At 41.8% G+C, this 17848-nt stretch overlaps 1 protein-coding gene across 1 annotated transcript in view; it reads right to left on the bottom strand.

The window, feature by feature from the left end:
• TRIM66 (tripartite motif containing 66) overlaps positions 1-7405 on the bottom strand; it is a 39803-nt gene extending 32398 nt beyond the window's left edge. Inside the window, exons 1-3 of the mRNA XM_035119704.2 lie at positions 7234-7405; positions 2571-2718; positions 931-1063 (exon numbers count right to left, since the gene is read on the bottom strand). Of these exons, the coding sequence (XP_034975595.1) occupies positions 931-1063; positions 2571-2718; positions 7234-7242 (290 nt within the window). The 5' untranslated portion in view covers positions 7243-7405. The remainder of the gene's footprint in view (positions 1-930; positions 1064-2570; positions 2719-7233) is intronic.
• Positions 7406-17848: the final 10443 nt, after the last annotated feature.

The raw sequence follows: 17848 nt of genomic DNA, 5'->3' as shown, positions 1-17848 counted from the left end.
GACAGCTGCCATCTCCTAAAACTGCTTCCTGAACCACATTGTTAGGTTATTTTTTACTCATGTTTATTCCACAACTATCAAGAATCACAATATCATTTGTAACTGCTACACAGACTGCTTCACCTTCCCTTCATAAGCACAAATGTGTACCAATTGCACGCATGAGGATTTCATAAGTGTGTGCTGAAGAACTGAGGAAACCACAATAATTTTCATATGTGTAGTCGAAATCAGCTTTGTTCCAAATAACCTCCAAAGATCAATCTAAAACCTGCATTGGCCTATACTTTCCGTTCTTCCTCCAAATTCTTTCCCACTTTCATAGTAATCAAATGGGACAGAAAATGTGCTCACAGCCCAATCCTGTCCAAACTAATTTGGAAGTAACCTCCATTGAGTACTATGAGACTTTTTCCCAAGAAAGGTTTCAGTTCTGCGTTTGTGGGCTGCTGTTGATATGGACAATGGATTTCAAGTCGATGGAGTGGGGGTTTACTCCCAAAAGTTCAGCTGGGTGCCTCCTTGCATCGTACGTGGAAGAGCAGTTAACCACCTGGCCTCTAAAGGGGTGGACAATTAGACAGAGTTTAGTGGCTTGCAGTGAGAGATTATAAGAAGATATGGAATGCAGTTCTTCCTTAATTTGTTCATTTTCGTATTTGCAGCCAGTCTGGGAGATTGAGTGTGGTAAAACAGATGCTCTGGGCATTTGTTCGACTGGGTCTTACCTCTAGGTAAAACAGGACGGTGTGGTAAGTGCATCATGTGAAAACAGTGGAAGTTTACATTGCATAGCGGGATGTGTGGCCTTCTGTACAGCTGAAGAAACATAGTGACAGAAAAATAAAGTGGGGCAACCTTATCCTTTCAATCACTAGGCTCTTCCTTGTAGCACTAGACTAAGAACAAAGGACAATAAATATTTAGTACCTGTGTTCCTTGTGCTCCGTTAGAAGGCAGCAGCGGCAAGTAAGGGCGTCACAGGTCTCGCAAAACAGTTTGAGTGTCTCTTGACTGTGCATTGGGCAGAACAAGGGAAATTCACTTGTTTCCCCATCAGCTCCTGGAAAGCAGGGTTAATACAAAATTACTCCAGAGGTATATAAAAAGGCCATGGCATTTGCCTTAAGTTCTTGCCCTACTGCCATTCTACCGCTCTCCCCCCTATTCTCTTGTAGTTTTATTAAGTTTGGAATAGAGCATGTAATCTGAGCACTCTTATGCAAAATAAACAAATTTGCATTTATAGTTTATTTTCCTAATCTATTTTAAGCACGACACCAGAGTATCTTTGGCACATAATGTCAACAGCAAAGTAGATCACCTATCCCGAGTATAATTTGCTTAATTCAACCACTGGCCGATTCTGTTCTCAAAGCTCTGTATGAAATGCTTCAGCTTCTACTATACATATTTATCCATCCTCAGGCTATAATGCACATACGTTGAGTTCCGAAGTTTTCCCAAATCAGTAGGTGTATGTGATCTTCCTTTCCCCCAAGAAGCCTGCCTAATAAATATTGATATGCACATGCATCAGATCCCTTAGTCCCTGTGAGATTGTTCTGATTCAATCACTTACTACTAGCTTCAAAGAAAGGAAAACCTACTGGGCACTAATGGGAGTCGAGTATAATTATGGTCTTTTTCTTTTTCTTTCTTTTTCTTTCTTGTTACTGGCATGCCTGCCTCCTAGGACATAGGCCTGAACAGTTTAAGGGGAAAGTCATTTACATTCTTAAGGCAAGTTTCCAGCCAAGTTCCCATTCCGAAGACTTGCTCAACTTCATTTCCTCAAATTCACAACCAGCTTTTGCCTCATCTAGATGTAATGTATAATACAGCATGTTACATACTTTATTAAACTGCCACTTGTATGTAGCAGTGTTGCATATTTTATTAGGGTATGCATTAACTTTGGTGCCATGTTTTCTTTTTGATGGACATGTAGTTATCTGGTATCTTTCTTCTATGCTTATCACTGCATGAATTTTAAATTAACAAAATTAACAAATAATGAAAAGCTAGATTCTCCCAGTCTCATTTTGCATACTGAAGACAGGAATTGGGGGCCTTGATTCCAGAAAACATTTCAACAAAGGTGGGCAAAAATCCCCAGGGGATTTCTGAAGCTTCCTTCAGAAGTAAAGACATTAAACACCTTCACACTAAAGCTATTGTTGCTCTCCACAAATCTTCACTACTTTGTGGATAAAACATTCCAATATGTTATCTGTGTTGCATTTAGTTTCCGAGGAACTTGAGAGGACTCTGGAATGGAGTAGAGTTTGCTGCAGGACTGACTTTGCCTTTTAGTGCATTTGTATGAATATTTCCCCCAGATGTAAATTTATCTTGGAGCACTCCTTGTTCTACAGCACAGCCATTTTCTTCCTATATACATAAAAATGTAAGGTTGTTGGCATGCTCTGGTGTGACAACAGAATGGCAGGCAACAAGCAAGCAAGTGGTGCAGGTGGCAGGTGGCGCAAGTGAGCTGTTTAATGGGGACAAGTGGCACTTCACTGTGAAGTTTGGCAAAAACAGAACCCATGAGATTACATTTCTACCTGAACATCCCTTCAATGGTATAGGCAAGAAATTGTCTCCTGTTTCCTTGCCATGCCCGTGCTCTTCTGTACACAAGCTGCATAGCCACTTGTTGCAGTTAGTACACAGACTGTGTGCAGGCCTCTTCTCTTTACATCCAGAGCAATTCTGCAATGACAACAAGAACAACAACAACAGCTTAGACCCGAATAAAACTAAACTTAAATTTGGGGTGTCTCCCATTAACTCACAGAGATGTCTAAACTTAATGCAAATGTGGGAGTTGGGCTTTTTAAAGATTGCACATCTTTTACACTTTTGCAAGTCGAAAGCATGTTGAGGTACAGAAAAAAATAATAAGTAATAATTTTTAATCTATATCCTGCCCATCTGGCTGGGTTCCCCCAGTCGCTCCAGGAAGCTTACAACATATATAAAAGCACAACAAAACACCAGAGATTGAATCTGTGGACTTCTGGATGTAAGACAGATTCTCTACCATTGAGCCACAGTCCTGATTACCAGTACTGAAAAAGAATTGTCACGCAAATATCTGTTTGCAGCACAAAGTTGTGTGTGAAAAGCTCTCTGCACACAACAGATGGCTGGGAGAATACCCTAGTAGACAGAGTATATTTAGAAAGCGACAAAGCAGAGTTCAAACAATTTGGATAAACACTGTTAACAAAGCATCAAGGGGAAAGCATTCTGCATATATTTGAAGGCATTCTCTTCACTTTTGCTTTGCATTTTCCATGGGTGTACCTCCTGGAAAGACATAGTAGGCTCGGCCCTGATGAGACCTTGCCAAAAGTAATCTTTGGTACACAGATAAGGAAAACAGTCTCAAACATCAAATTGTGAAAAATTGTATGTAAGCTGAGGACCTTCTTATGGCTTGCCAAAAAAAATGTATGAAGAACTAGTCGCTCACTGGAAAGATAGGAAGTATGAAAAATGACAGGCATATACATATAATATTCCTGGGTAGATATTTTGGATATTGATTCTTGTTATTAAAAGCACATCGCAGCTGCATAGGTTAGTGTAAGGTTAGTTGTGCTATCTGATTTTTTGATGTATGTGTTGATTCTATAACACTCTTAACTAAACATGTGGCGATTCCTGAACAAGGCAATGGGCAAAACAGGCTGTAGACTGGCATCCTGTCAACTTTCGATTCCAGGGATATGAAATATCAATAAACATTTTGGTTGTACCATTTACCTTATACCCTACATGGGGTTCCATGATAACGGATCAGCTGTATATGCTTAAAGCTATTTCGTACTGTTTGTACACTGCCACCACAGCTGGAGGCAGCAGTACTTCTGAAAACCACAGGAGGGAAGAGGGCCCTTGTGTTCGAATCCTGCTTTCAGGCTTCATACAGGCATCCGGTTGGCCACTGTGAGAGAAGGATGCTTGACTAGATGGGCTATGGGTTCGATTCAACAGGCTCTTCTTATGTACTACATATATTATTATTTCACAGTGTGACAATCTATACAGCGTGTTTTGCTATTAAGACTCCTTCCACAAACTTTACTCCTATTGCAAATAGCAGTCACATGGGAACCCAGTTCTAATAAGGACAATAGCAGGAGCAAAGCCACTCTCCCTGCACCTATGTTATTATATCAATCTGACTCAAGATTTTTGTTGTTGTTCCCAGGCAATTCGATTAGGATGATGAACCCCCCCCCCCCCGAGGGTCAGGCTGTTCCAGGCAATGTTAGCTTTAAGTAGACTACAGCTATAACTTTTTGACTTCAAAGTGCTTGTTAGATATGAATCTTCCCTATGCTTTTCTGGAACTGACCTTCCAGTTTTATGCTTCCTCCTAGTTTCCTTGGCTCACCTTTGCAACGGAATGAAAAGGCGGCACATAGTTGCTAATGTGGACAGCTAAACAGTGAGAAACAAGCAAGCATCAAAGGCAGGGTAAAGAACATTGGAACTGCATTTCCCTTGAATGGCATTTCTATGGGAAGCACTTTTGCAAATCCTGAAATTAGACCCGACCTTTGACTCCACCTCACAGTCCTTGGACCCTAACCTCCAAATATTGCAATGTTGAATGCACATGCAAAGACATTATTAAGACATTTTTAGTATTAGTAATTATTATTAGTAATGATTCACTATAGAGAGGCATTTTCCTAGTAAAAGCATTTTCATAGCTGTTTTGAAAAAGTGAAGCAACAACATTATGAAATGAGATTTAGCGCTGAGTGTGGTTATGTTTGTAAAACAGATGCATTTATGCGGCCATATTTGCATTTGGTTTGCGCATCCCATTTTGGCCTTTGTGCTAACAGTCACAAAATTTAGAGGCGATTGTCGCTGCCCAATGATATACAGCAGCCCCTTCCCAAACTGAACAGCATTCAATCTTTATGAGGCTCAACCTACACCCAGGTTTTAATCTTTTCCTGTCTACAGTAATCTGCCAGTTTGCCAACCAGATGACAGATAGCTTTTTCAACGCTTTTGCACTTTCCAATTCTTATGTCATTCATCTTTGCAATAACCTAGTCAAGTAAATTAGACTGAGAAACAATACTCCAGCCAAAGTAAACACTCTTATTTGTATGCTACATCAAACTAGCTCTCAATAATCAAGACACTCCAATGTATTTTTAAAAAGTTTGCTTGTAATTCCAAGCCGGGTGGCGGAGTGCTGGAAGCAAGTGGTTGCTTTACAGTATTACTAAATTTTTGAAATGAGCCGATATCAGGGCTGGGGGGTGTCCGAAATGTTGAAATCTGGAGCTGCCTATATTTGTTACTATGTACTGTGATACTCCTGAACAGGTAAATGTGTAAATAAACAAGAATGCTGCAAAGATAGTACTGTACAAGTCTCTGTAGTATTCTCTCTTCCAAAGCAAAGGGATCCCATCAGGGCAACCCTGGCCTGAACTTCCCACTGTGTAGAAAAAGTAGAGGGGACGTTCAGGTAAAAAACTAAGCTAGGTCACTCTGTCACACACTAGTTACTTTTCTGTTAACTTTTCAAAGACTGCAATTGGTTTCTAGGCCGTGCTGCTTTATCTTTTCTTCAAAGTCTTCAGCGAACCAGTATTATTTCTTTAACGAAAACAAATATAAAGCAATTGCAGAAGAGATTTTCCTTCTCTGTTGGTGATTCCTGTGTGGCACTTGTGATAAAAAAAGTTTTTTACAGGCTCGTCAGGCTTCAAGGCAAATGTAGTAGCCCCATAAAACCACAGCATTTGATTTGTTGCAGTCCCAAAGCCCATTCCTTTTCCTTTCCATGCTGGCTACAAATAATATACTTGAATTGATTCAAAGCAAACAGTAAAACTCTTTGTAAGGTGAACATTCTAGGCAGGGGAGCAACCTCAGCTGCAGCAGCCACATGAACGCTTATCTAATGCTTTTCATGCTAAAATAGAATACCCTCCAACATTCTGCTTATCAAAATTGGGATGCTCGGTTTTTTGCTCCCAAGCTTTCGGGGAGCCAGATGACTCGCATAAGACTTAAAAAACAAGCATCCTTTGGTCCAGTGCTCTGACGTGAGCCCACTGACTCGCGCCAGAGCACCGGACCCCCAAATGGGACATTCCGTGATCCAATCAGAAGTCAAGATGGCTTCTGTAATTCCGGGGTGTCCTGCTCAAATCAGGAAGGTTGAAGAGTATGAAATAGTCTGCATCAATAATCTAAAATCACACCCATACCATACTGTACATTTAAAGCACATGGCTTCCCCCAAAGAATCCTGAAAACTGCAGTGCTCACTTCTGTAGTAAAAGGAACTCCCTTGCCTGGAGTTCACTGCTCCCTCCAGCCCTCCGCTTTCCCTCATTAACTCCCTGCCTCCCAAACTTTCTCACCGTATTTGCACTCCAGCCTTGTGCAACATAATGGGAAGTGCCGAAACATATGGGGAACTATTGCGTCATCAAACAGGGAACAGTTAGTTACCATAAAACGAATCCCTTAGGTTTGAAACTTGATCTGCCTACATTAATAGCCACCTGAGGGTGCTTCCAGGTGTCTACTTCCTCTGCAGCATCTAAACTGGAAGCAGAATGGGGGAGTCTGCCTTATTTTCTCCACCAGCCCTGCTGCTGCTGCCACCTTCTTCCCCTCTTTGATTTTAAGCCTGCAGACTGGGCCTCGTCTACATTTAAGCTTATGTGTACAGCAGCTGGCGTTTTTAGGTGCTTAGTTAACATGGCATAGTGGGGTTAGCAGACTACGACTTGGGAGACTGGGGTTCCAAAGGCTACTCAGCCACAAAACATAACATTCAAAACTCCATTCAGCTGGGGTTGTTGCAAGGATAAAACAGGAAGGAGAACCAAGTAGGTAGGCCACCTTAAGTTCCTTGGGAGGAAGATGAGATATAAATGTAATACTCAATGAATAAAACAGAGAAGGAAGTACTTCGTAGAAGCTGATGATCCTCTCATTGACTTCTGCACTATCATTGCTATGCTGCCTGTACTTAACCTGCATGACCATTATTTGTTACAACTAATAGTGTTAAGCCAAGGGAGTGGCTCATATTCACAGGAGACCCATTGACTGCCATTATTTTACTCCATTTATTTCAATGGGTGTACTCTTAAGTACGCCTTGGTTGTCTATTGCCCCTCATGTAATTTCTGTGGCGACCAGGTGTGCTTCGGAATATTGTCCACTTACCCTCGCCATGGCTTGGTTTATTGTAGCAAAAGTCCCCAATAAATAAATGTTCAGCTACATTCCTTGGTAAATCGAAGTGTCTGAAAACGGGACATGAGAAGATACCTAAGCAAAGAGGTAGAAAAGAAGAACAGTTCAGGAAATAAAATACACTGCTATTTCACAAACAAGTTTTAAAATATGTACACCAAAGCATGACAGTGGTACACCCACTCGGCTGGGACTGGCTATGGAACTGTGTATCTATTTGCGTGTTCAGACCCAGAGACCTCCCCCCTAAATAAAGACACATTTGACTCAAATTTTAGTTTTGGTTTTTGGCAGAATTTTGTCCACAACTTTATTGATTACAGAAAAGTGAGTGGTTGCATAGGGTCTGGTTCAACTAGCCCCCTATACCCTTGCAGGTAGCGCTAACCCACAGCTCTATCATAGGTCAGCCAAGGGTGAACACCTGAGGTAGGTGAAAAGCCCGGGAACACACTCTGTTCCCTCCCCAGATGCTCCCCTGGACTCAGGCACAGGCACAACCCCCTCTCAGGGGTTGACCAAACCAAGTTGAGTCCCTGGATTCCTTTAATGGAATACCCTTCACATAGGGATGGTGAGACCATTCTCCCATCCCTATCACATGAACCAGTGCCTATCCGTAACCTTACAAGTTGTGATTTGCTATGCGGCAGGCGAAACCCAAATGGCAACAGCCAATCAGCCAAGTGGGGAAAATTCCTGCTGTGCCCCTGTCCCAACGACAGACGACACAGGACGACATAGCAAGGTCAATCGCAAAATTACCCTAAATATAGGGAGAGGTAGGCGGGTAGGCACAAGCTGAAAGAGAATCTCTGGGACACATGCAAGGGATTATATAGTTCCCTCAATCCGTTTAGACTGCACCCATTGGCCAGATAACACTCAGCAACGAGGGACCTACCAATCGGGCATTCTGGCTCTCCAGTAGACCCACCCACAACCAGGAGGTCAGTCTCCAGGTCTCAACGCAGCACGTGCCCTCTTTTAGGGAGGATACGATTTCTATATACAGTATGCACTGTGTGTGTTGCAGAAGATTGGAGAAGGAACAGAGCTCAGTGGTACAGCATGTGCGTTGCATGCCAAAGGTCTCAGGTTCAAACCCTGCTGGCATCTCCAGGTAGAGCTGATAAAGATTCCCATCTGAGACCCTGGGAGAGGTTCATATTTACACTGCCAGTCAATGTAGACAATGCAGTGGAGACAATGCAGAAGCCGATAGACCAGTGGTCTCACTTTAAATAAGGTAGGTTTCTGCTGTTGTATATTTCACCAAAACTTTGGTTTCAGGAAATGTTACCTTTTATCCTACAATTATAGTTTTAAAATTATGGACTTTAAAAAAAATAAGAGAATGAAAATATCATCTGTTATACACAGTCATGGATAAAATATGGCTACCCCATGATATTCATTCATCAAAGTTACATCAACCAATGCTTCACATGTTATTATGCTCCCCCAATTTGGTCAGCTGTATTCACTGCAAATCTTGGAGTGTTTTCCTGCAAAGCTGTTTTCAGCTGGGGCAACAACATATGCTGGTAATGGCTCCCAAGGGTTTGTTATTCAGCTTGAAATAGCTAGAGCTGATCGTCATCTTGCTTCCTTTTGGTGCTGGCACACCTACTATCTGAGGATGCTACATATAAGCAGAGACTTGTAAGAGTATTCTCAGGGGATAGAGCTAGTATTTGCTTTATATTGATCACAGGAGCAATGACACAGACCAGAGAGTCCCTTACTTGTTTGTGCTTTTCACAGAAGAGATGAATTCATAAACTACAGTAGTTTGAAACCTACCATGAACTCTTCAGTATGGCGAGTCTGTAATTCTAAATAAATTCAATACATAGATTTAAAAAATAATCATAATACTGCAGTGTATTGTAGAAAAAAGATAAATTGATGAACTGCGAATGAATAGTTGCCTTTGTCAATCCAAGTTCTCTAGGGGTTAGAGAATTACATTCTTGCTTTCTGCTGAAACTTCTGAAAAAATTGAAATTGAACCTCCATGTTTAGAACAGTATACCTTCAATTATCATATGCTGAGGGCAAACAGGGGGTGGTTTACTTAGGCTATCTATGTACATACTCCCATTTATTTTGCATCTTGTATACTCAAAACACTGGTGTGGAAAGCAGTATACACACAATGTTAACCATAATCCTGTACCTATCTTGTTGTTTCTTATGATATACTCTGTTTTTTATGTCTTTCCCCAAAACAGCTTCAATCTGAGTTGAGAAAAAGAATAGTGTCGCAGCATTTTAAGCAGGCAATGTTTTCACAGCCTCACATCTGTTGGGGGCAAGAATTCTGGATTATAAAGACTGCTACCGGTAGTTCAACCACACAAGGCATTTCTTATGCTCTTAAAATCATACTTGTAGTTACTCTGACAACCACTTGGGCCTAGTTACTCAGAGATCAAAGTGACTGTATCACTCAATACATCAATTTCTCCCCTTTGTATTTCAAGTGAAAATAGAACTGCAGACCTATATAAATAAATTTGCCTGTGATTGGTTCTTCTTTGCCTTGGGCGACGTATTTTTCAGGTTCAAATTATGTAAGCCTATTTAAAATTATGTATCTAGAAAAATGCACATATATAATTCCGTATGAAGTTGTCATCACTGTACAAGCATCCTCTGTCTCTCTCATGTGAACGCTCTGCAGAATACTCAGCTATTAACTTGTCCATTACTCTTATGATTAATTAGATTTCTGCCAGTAATTCTCTAAGGTTTGGATGTTTTCCAGTTACTCAGCATTCATTGTCCTTGAATGCACACTCTTATAAGATCCTGCCGGTATAAAAAAAAGTGATACTGACAATCTTTTGTTGATGCTGTCAGCAAAGCAGTTTTTCTGTTCAGTCCCCAGTATATTAGCACAATGAAATCTGCTTCAGTTCACTCTTTTATTAGACTTCTTTCCAAATACAAAAAGTCTTTCATTAAATTTGTATCCTGCTCTTCTAAAACAAGCTCTGGGCAACATACACATGGAGGAATTCAATGCTGTGCTAAGGCAACTCTTCCATTACGGCAGGCATTCCACTTTGCCAGATGGAACAATCCCACCTCTTCTCACCCTGCACACTGTTCTAGCGGGTCTCCCCCAAACCCTTTTTTTGGGTGGGTGGGGAGGCACAGGAGAAGGAGGAGAAACCCTGTGATACAAGTAGAAGCTCTTGTGCACTAGCTGAATCCTACCCATGGTGATTGTCCCTTTTATCATAATAACCACAAATGGCTGGTTTTAACTGACAAAGTGCTGCATGGCTAAGGACCTATTTTTTGCCCTTATGTGCCTACTTCGTCCCTGAGACCAACCTCTGAGCCCCTTCCCTGTGTGCCCATGCAAGAGATGTTTGGAGGGTGGCAACAACAGAACAGTTTTTTTCAGTGCCCCCGCACCCAATTGTGGAAGGCTTGACTGGTATATTTTGTCATCCTTTTGGTGCCAGGTGAAGATGTTTTTGTTCCCCAGAGCATGTGGACAGCACCAATGCTCTGGCTTTTGGTCCTTTTTTGTGTGTTCATCCTTATATGGTAGGGGTAGTTTTTTATGTTGTTGGACAATGCACATTTTAAAGTATCTTTATTCATTTTAATGGCTTTTTATTGTATGTTGTCCCTGTAAATTGCTTTGGGGCTCCTTTCGTGTGAAGTGATGCAATAAACTAGGCCAAGAGAGAATAATTAGGACTAGTTCACCATGAGGAACATAGGAAGCTGCCTTAGATTGCATCAGGACATTGGCCCATGTTGTCTACACTGTTGTCAGTCTTGTCCACACTGACTGGCAACATTGCACCAGGGAGACTTTCCGAGTCCTACCTGGAGCTGTGGGAGGTTGAACCTGGGACTCTACACATGTTCTACTATTGAATGGCTGAGTAGGGATTTGAAACTGTGCTTCCTTTGAGTAATAGGGATATTTAAGCTGTCCTGTACAGAACAACTTGTTCCCATCCAAGAAAGCAAGGAATTACTGTATTTTTCTGTGTATAAGACTCCCCCATGTATTAGACAACCCCTATTTTTAAAAAATCCAAAATTAAGAAATTAAGTTGTTTAGCTTTGGGGGTGGGGGTGGTCACTTCCGCCAACCGCTCACCCACCTGCCTGCCGCTGCTGATCGCTTGCCACAGCCACTGCTGATCGCACACCTCACCACAACTGCCAATTGTCTGCCCGCTTGCCGTCACCAACAGGCCACCCACCCACTTGCCACAGCCACCAATCGCCTGCCTGCCTTGCCAGAGCCGCCAATCACCTGCCCAATTGCCACAGCCACAGCCAATTGCCAGCAGGCCTTGTCGCAGCCACCAATCACCCGCCCAATCACTGCTGCCAGTCTCCTGCTTGCTGCTGCCATTAATCGCACATCCCCCCTCTGCATTCACTATCTGTATATCAGATGACACCCAATTTTTGCCTTTTTTTTTTAACAAAAAGCATTGTCTTATACACGGAAAAATACAGTAAGCATGTAAGATGATCTGATAGGGCTAACAAATGTTCTGATATTCAGCCCAAAAATAAGAATGCAACTACAACAAAAACACACAAGGTAATAAAGGAAGTAAGGTAAAGATAAAGGGGTTGCGGCGCTCATCTCGCGTTATTGGCCGAGGGAGCCGGCGTACAGCTTCCAGGTCATGTGGACAGCATGACAAAGCCACTTCTGGCGAACCAGAGCAGTGCATGGAAACGCCGTTTACCTTCTCGCTTGGAGCAGTACCTATTTATCTACTTGCACTTTGACGTGCTTTCTAACTGCTAGGTTGGCAGGAGCTGGGACCGAACAACGGGAGCTCACCCCGTTGCAGGGATTCGAACCGCCGACCTTCTGATCAGCAAGCCCCAGGCTCTGTGGCTTAACCCCACAGCGCCACCTGCGTCCCTAATAAAGGAAGTAAAAGTAGGTAATAAAACTGCTGAAACTAGACAAAGCCTTGGGCTGTGTACACATTCATATTTACTGTGCATCCAGTGCGCTCCCAGCACTGGTTTGGGAAGTGGTGTACATCTGACATCCTGTATCTATACACTCAGGAAATACTGCGTTTTTATGCATTTTTCTCCAAACCAGCTTCAATGTGAACTGAGAAAACAACCTACGGTAGGTGTGTTTTAAGATGGCAAGGTGTACACAGCCTGGGTTGTGTGGGTGTGAGAAAGAGCACATGCACAATGCTTTCTAATCACCACTGAGGCTCGTCCACACTTCACCTGCCCTGTGCCTAGAAAGCACGGGTCCAAGAGATTTTCTGCTTGTCCAGTGCATCTGCGCCACCACTTTCCCCAGGAAAACCTGCATGTTACCGCTGAATTAAAGCAGGTGTCAATCCACTGAAAACCTGATGACGTTTACTCCAATTCAGCAGTAAAGGGCAGGTTTCCCCAGGAGGAAGTGGCGGGACAAGCATAAGTGTGAACAAACCCAGAGTTTGAGTGTAAATGTGTTTCCCTACCATTTCTCTTGGCAGGCAGTTTCAAAGTGTGAAGCATCTCACCAGAGGCCTAGCTTTGCACCCTTCAAATAACTAATATGCAGCAGTAGAGGCCAGTCCACAACCCACAAAGTACTTGACTTTGGGCCTGATTAACTCCACTTCAGCATAACACATTTAGCTATCAAATGCAGTACATATCCCACCTCAAAGGATTAAATATTGCTAGTTTTGATTTGACTCTTTATACACATCTATTTAGAGTCCAGATGGTTGCCTGGGGCAACACATGGGCCTGGTTAAGTCACTTGCCAGGGCTGCTTCACACCATTTTCCAATGCAGGATTAGGTAGAAAAGTTGTACAGCTGCCCTCTCTTATGTTCAGACTGGATGGGGTTAATCCTCTGAAGCACATCTCTGATCAACAACACACTGGCAATAGGGAGGCTCCTATAAACAATTCAATGAACTTGTTTGAAATGGCTTTTTGCTTCCTTTTTCTTAAGTGTCATATGGGTATGAGAGGACTGACAACTTCTGTTTTTCAAAAATTCTGCTGGCTGGGTGAGCCAGGGAGCACAACACAACAGACTCCAACAGGTCAAGTAGTGGAGGAAGTAGCAACAGGTTTCTGTTTGAGCCCTGTATCCAGTACAGTATTCCAGGCACGGCGGGTGGGTAAGTCTGTCCTCTGCACTTCTCCTATGGGGTGGAGAAGTAACATAGGGAATTTGGCCTGATAGCAATGTCTACATCCCATGGACAGAGGGAGTGGACTGGGGGGGGGGATTGAGTTGTAATGGAAAGAGGGAAGGGGAATTATTAACCATCCCTTTCCGCACTGCTATTCCACTTAAAATACCCCTTTCTTATTCAGCTTATCACTAAAATAATCAGCTATTTGGGTTTATTACACATGTCTCTGTGTTGCTTGGCATTTATTTTGCATTCATGGACAGAAGAATTGAAGCTCACATACTAAATAAAGATGATACCTGCTTTTACTAAAATGATGATGATGGCCTTACTGGAAAAAAAATATATAACAATATAGCAAATGTTTGGCTTTTACATAAACAATAACTGTCCCAAAGCCTTTGATTTTTTTAAATCACAGAATTTTTTGTTTTTCTTGCAGATAACTGATTTGCTTTGATAATATTATGAGGAACAGAAAAGTAAATCCGGCAAATTATCTTAAAACATGTCTTTCTTCTTTGGAATTTTAATCCTGCCTGTAGGACTGTAGAACCTCGCACCCTCCCTCATCAGGATGCCGTCATGGGCCAAATTTGGGGAAGTGTGAATTTCCCCCCCACATGGTCACACAAGCCCATGCATGCTTGGACAGGCAAGACAGACCTTTCTCCCATTTCTCCTCAAAAGACTGTATGTGCAGAAGCCACTTACTCAAACACAAATGTATTCAAAACATGTAAACACCGGAATGAGTCTGTATGTCTGAATCAGCCAGTGTATTTGGAGAGCTCTAGTGACCATGACCTTCAGGCCTCCTAGATAACCAAGGAGACTCCCAAACAGAAAAATGTAAAAAGCAAAAGGGCAACTGTTAAATAATGCTAAGTCTTCGGTAGATGCAGTTACTGCATTCGGCAAATCCCCTGTTTGATCATCTGCCTAAAGATCGGTAACAGCTTGATTTTGGTCCACAACAAATGTGTTTGCATCTTGCTGCCTGAATCTTTAACCCCACAGGATACAATTGACCTTCAGTTACCCTGGGCTGGCTAATCAAGCTCCACTTGCAATACTTGGTAATTTTAAACCTGTACATTGTAGAGATGCAGAACTCCCCCTCCTACCCACCCCCTGCTGCTGTCTGCTCTTATTACCTTCTAAACCTTAATGATGCTGCTCCCATTATCAATGCATTTTCCTTTGGAACGGCTATCCAAACTTAATCAGCATAACATGAAGCACGCCAGCAAAATAACCTCTCTGCCTGTTTACTGACAGTGAATCACAACTGACAGACAGCTGCTCTGACTAGAAATGGGAAGTGCTTATGCCACCCTCCTTGCAAACTGCTGCTAGGCTATGTTATTTATTCAGGAAAAAAAAATACTTTTCATGTTGGCTTACCTGTTCTCTCTGGAAAGCAGCCACTTAAGAGAGGAGCACAAATAAGTGTCTCTTGGCTGAGGAAATGGGTTGTTACTAAGCAGAAGAGCGTGCACCGCGTAATCCCTGGAAACAGCTTTTACTGTACAGCGTCAGGAGTGCTGATGAGAGAAAATGACTAGACCTTCCCGGTGTTCATCTGGGGCTCCTTTCCTGTTTGGTAAAGCCCTCTTCAAAAACTAGGCTCAGAACAGAGACCATTAACATGCTTTATATTCCCCTCTTTCTTTTCAGTCTATGGTACGTTTTCTCAGCTGTTTTTCCAGATCAATAGAAAAGGGGGGGGGGGGACAATTCTATGGTGAGACAGAAATGAGAGCAATCATTCTGTTTTTAGCCAGATCTTCTTTAAAAGGAAACTCTCAATATGTCTTATAAGAGATGCTTGCAACCGGAGACTATAGAGGTGTCCTACTATCAACCCATCAAGAAGAAATCACAAACAATAATTCACCCCAAGGTACATATTCAGCTACCTACGCAACTGCTGAACTTCAGAACTCAGTGTCATCTAAAGCCAAGGAAGGTATATTTCTGGAGCCTGTGCTTTACAGAAACCTCTTTTAAATACAGTATATCATTATTACACCTCTGCTGGTGGAGGAAAGAGTATTCAGCATTGCCCCAGAGAGCCACTGTTTGTACGTATGAAGAATGATGCAATCAGTACATCTAAAAAGCAATCCAACATGGGATTATACAACTCAAACAACAATGTCTGAATATCAATAAACCAAATTCAGTTCTGGTGTTATCACCATGTCCAAATTATGATATCTTAATTTCTGTAAAACACAGCTCATCAGTCTTGAAAATACTGTTACCTCTTCACATGGATTGATGCTATTTATACTTTTGATTGAAAGAGGCAGGGAAGAATATATGCACGATCCACTTCTTTTGAAGCTTTCCTGATACCTGTTTTGAACTGAATCCAAACTTCTTTTAAAAAGACGAAAATGAGATGCTGTGGAAAAATTGCATTATTACAGAGAACTCTGACTGAAGTAATGAAACTCCTCAGGTCATCTTCAGATGTGGTTAAATTTTGGCTTCATATTTTCCCCATCTATAAACCGGATTTTAAAACTCTATGGTCAAGGACACTGGTTTTTAAATGGTGACCCATGGTTTACTTTTTTATGTCCTGGAACCCCAAGGGCTATAGCTCAGTGGTACAGCATCTGCTTTGCATGCTGAAGTGGCAGGGCTGGGAACATCCTCTTTCTGAAACCCTGGGGAGACCCTCCCGTCAATGTAGACAGGACAAAGGGTCTGACTTAGTATAAGGCAGTTTTAAAAAATGCCTAAAACAATGGCAAAAATAACAGGAAAATGTTTGTACTCTATTCCTGAGCAAACAGTCCCCAAATAGCAAATTATAACTAAATTTCTTCTGACATCTCCTTCCGCAAAAAAAAAAAACTGTACTGAAAGTGTAAGGTAAAAATTAAGTGTTGAGGTACTCGTGCATCCCACTTGGTATGAAAAGTTGGGCCACCTTGTGCAAAATGGCTTCTGCAAGATAAGGGCAGGAAGCTAGTCTGCTTCTTGTGGTTGGTTGCAAAACAGATTATACTTTCTGTTGAATAACCTGCTGTACAACAAGCTTCTGCTAGCACAACTGTTGCACTGGATTTTATATTGCACAACCATTATTATCACCCTTATTATAGCACAACAGTGTGGTCAGATAACATTGAATCCAGGCCTTTGAGTTGAACATGAGGATTGGTTTACATGTTGTTTTGGCCACAGGTGCCATATGAGTGATACCACACCAAGGAAACAGTTATGTGTTTTTAAAGTGTTCTTTAAAAGCCTCCACTGAGACATAGAGCTCATGTTAGTGACCTGAACCACCAGCCTTAAACCTGTTTATTGAACATTCATTACAATTTGCTTGCACAAAGCTTTTGCAGAAGTTAGACTATGTTCAGTCATTATTAAGCATTCCTTCTGATTTGTTTGTGGGGTGATTATACAACAATGAACATTCATTCTGATTAGTTTGTAAGAGTTTTACATCTTCCTGTTAATCATTCATTCATCTCACATTTTTCAGTGCATTTACCCATCACCAGTGCTATTTTTCTAGAAAAAGGGGTGACAGGGTTCCCCATGAATGGCCTCTTATAATGGCAATGGCGCCCAAATGAGAGGTGCTGGAACTAAGCTCCAGTGAGTTCCAGCTGAAAAAAAGCCCTGCCCATCACTTTCCTAACTGCAAAAAGTGTGTGTGTGTGTGTGTGTGTGTGTGTGTGTGTGTGTGTGATTGTAAGTGAATGTATTGCGAAGGATGATGGATCACTTAAATCAACTTTAATTGCTCAAATCTAAATTTCTGATACGTGCTTGAATCCCTCCCACAAAATAAGAGACAGTCTGAAGGTGCCCTTATGATGATGATGTCAACAACTTCAAGTAATAATATTACATCACTGGATACCAAAGAACTTTAAGAAAAAGTTATTCTTTGACTAAATATGTTGCTATGTTGGATTTTTACTTAGAAAATCTATCATGACAATTCATATCTGAGTACTGCACATGAACCTATATTTGTTTCAACCTGATAAAATTTCTATCCATCACCCAGATAATTTCACCTGCCTTATCGTCGTTCCTGCCTCTCTAAGCAAATGTTTGGATAATAACTCTCAAAGAGCATTAACCAATTGCTCAGAACTCTTGATATTACTCACATTTTCTCTAAGGCCCAATTAGGTATCAGGGAGTATTTTAAAATACAAAGTGCTGTATGTCTTCATATTTCCTAACCAAGCCCAGCTGCTCTGCTCGCCTTTTGAATGGGCAGCAGCAGCAGACACTGACCAAAACGGGTCTGAAGCAACTCCAACTCAACCACCTTGAACACTTATGCAAACTGCTTGCAATATTTTATTTACTCTCCAATCTGAGCTCTTATTGGTGTGATTAATAAAGTTATGCTATCATCCATACCTCA

The sequence above is a fragment of the Zootoca vivipara genome, chromosome 1 (genome assembly GCF_963506605.1).
Source record: "Zootoca vivipara chromosome 1, rZooViv1.1, whole genome shotgun sequence".
Classification (NCBI taxonomy): domain Eukaryota; kingdom Metazoa; phylum Chordata; class Lepidosauria; order Squamata; family Lacertidae; genus Zootoca; species Zootoca vivipara.
Note: the sequence above shows the minus strand (reverse complement) of the source record. Positions and strands in the feature narration are given on the sequence as shown.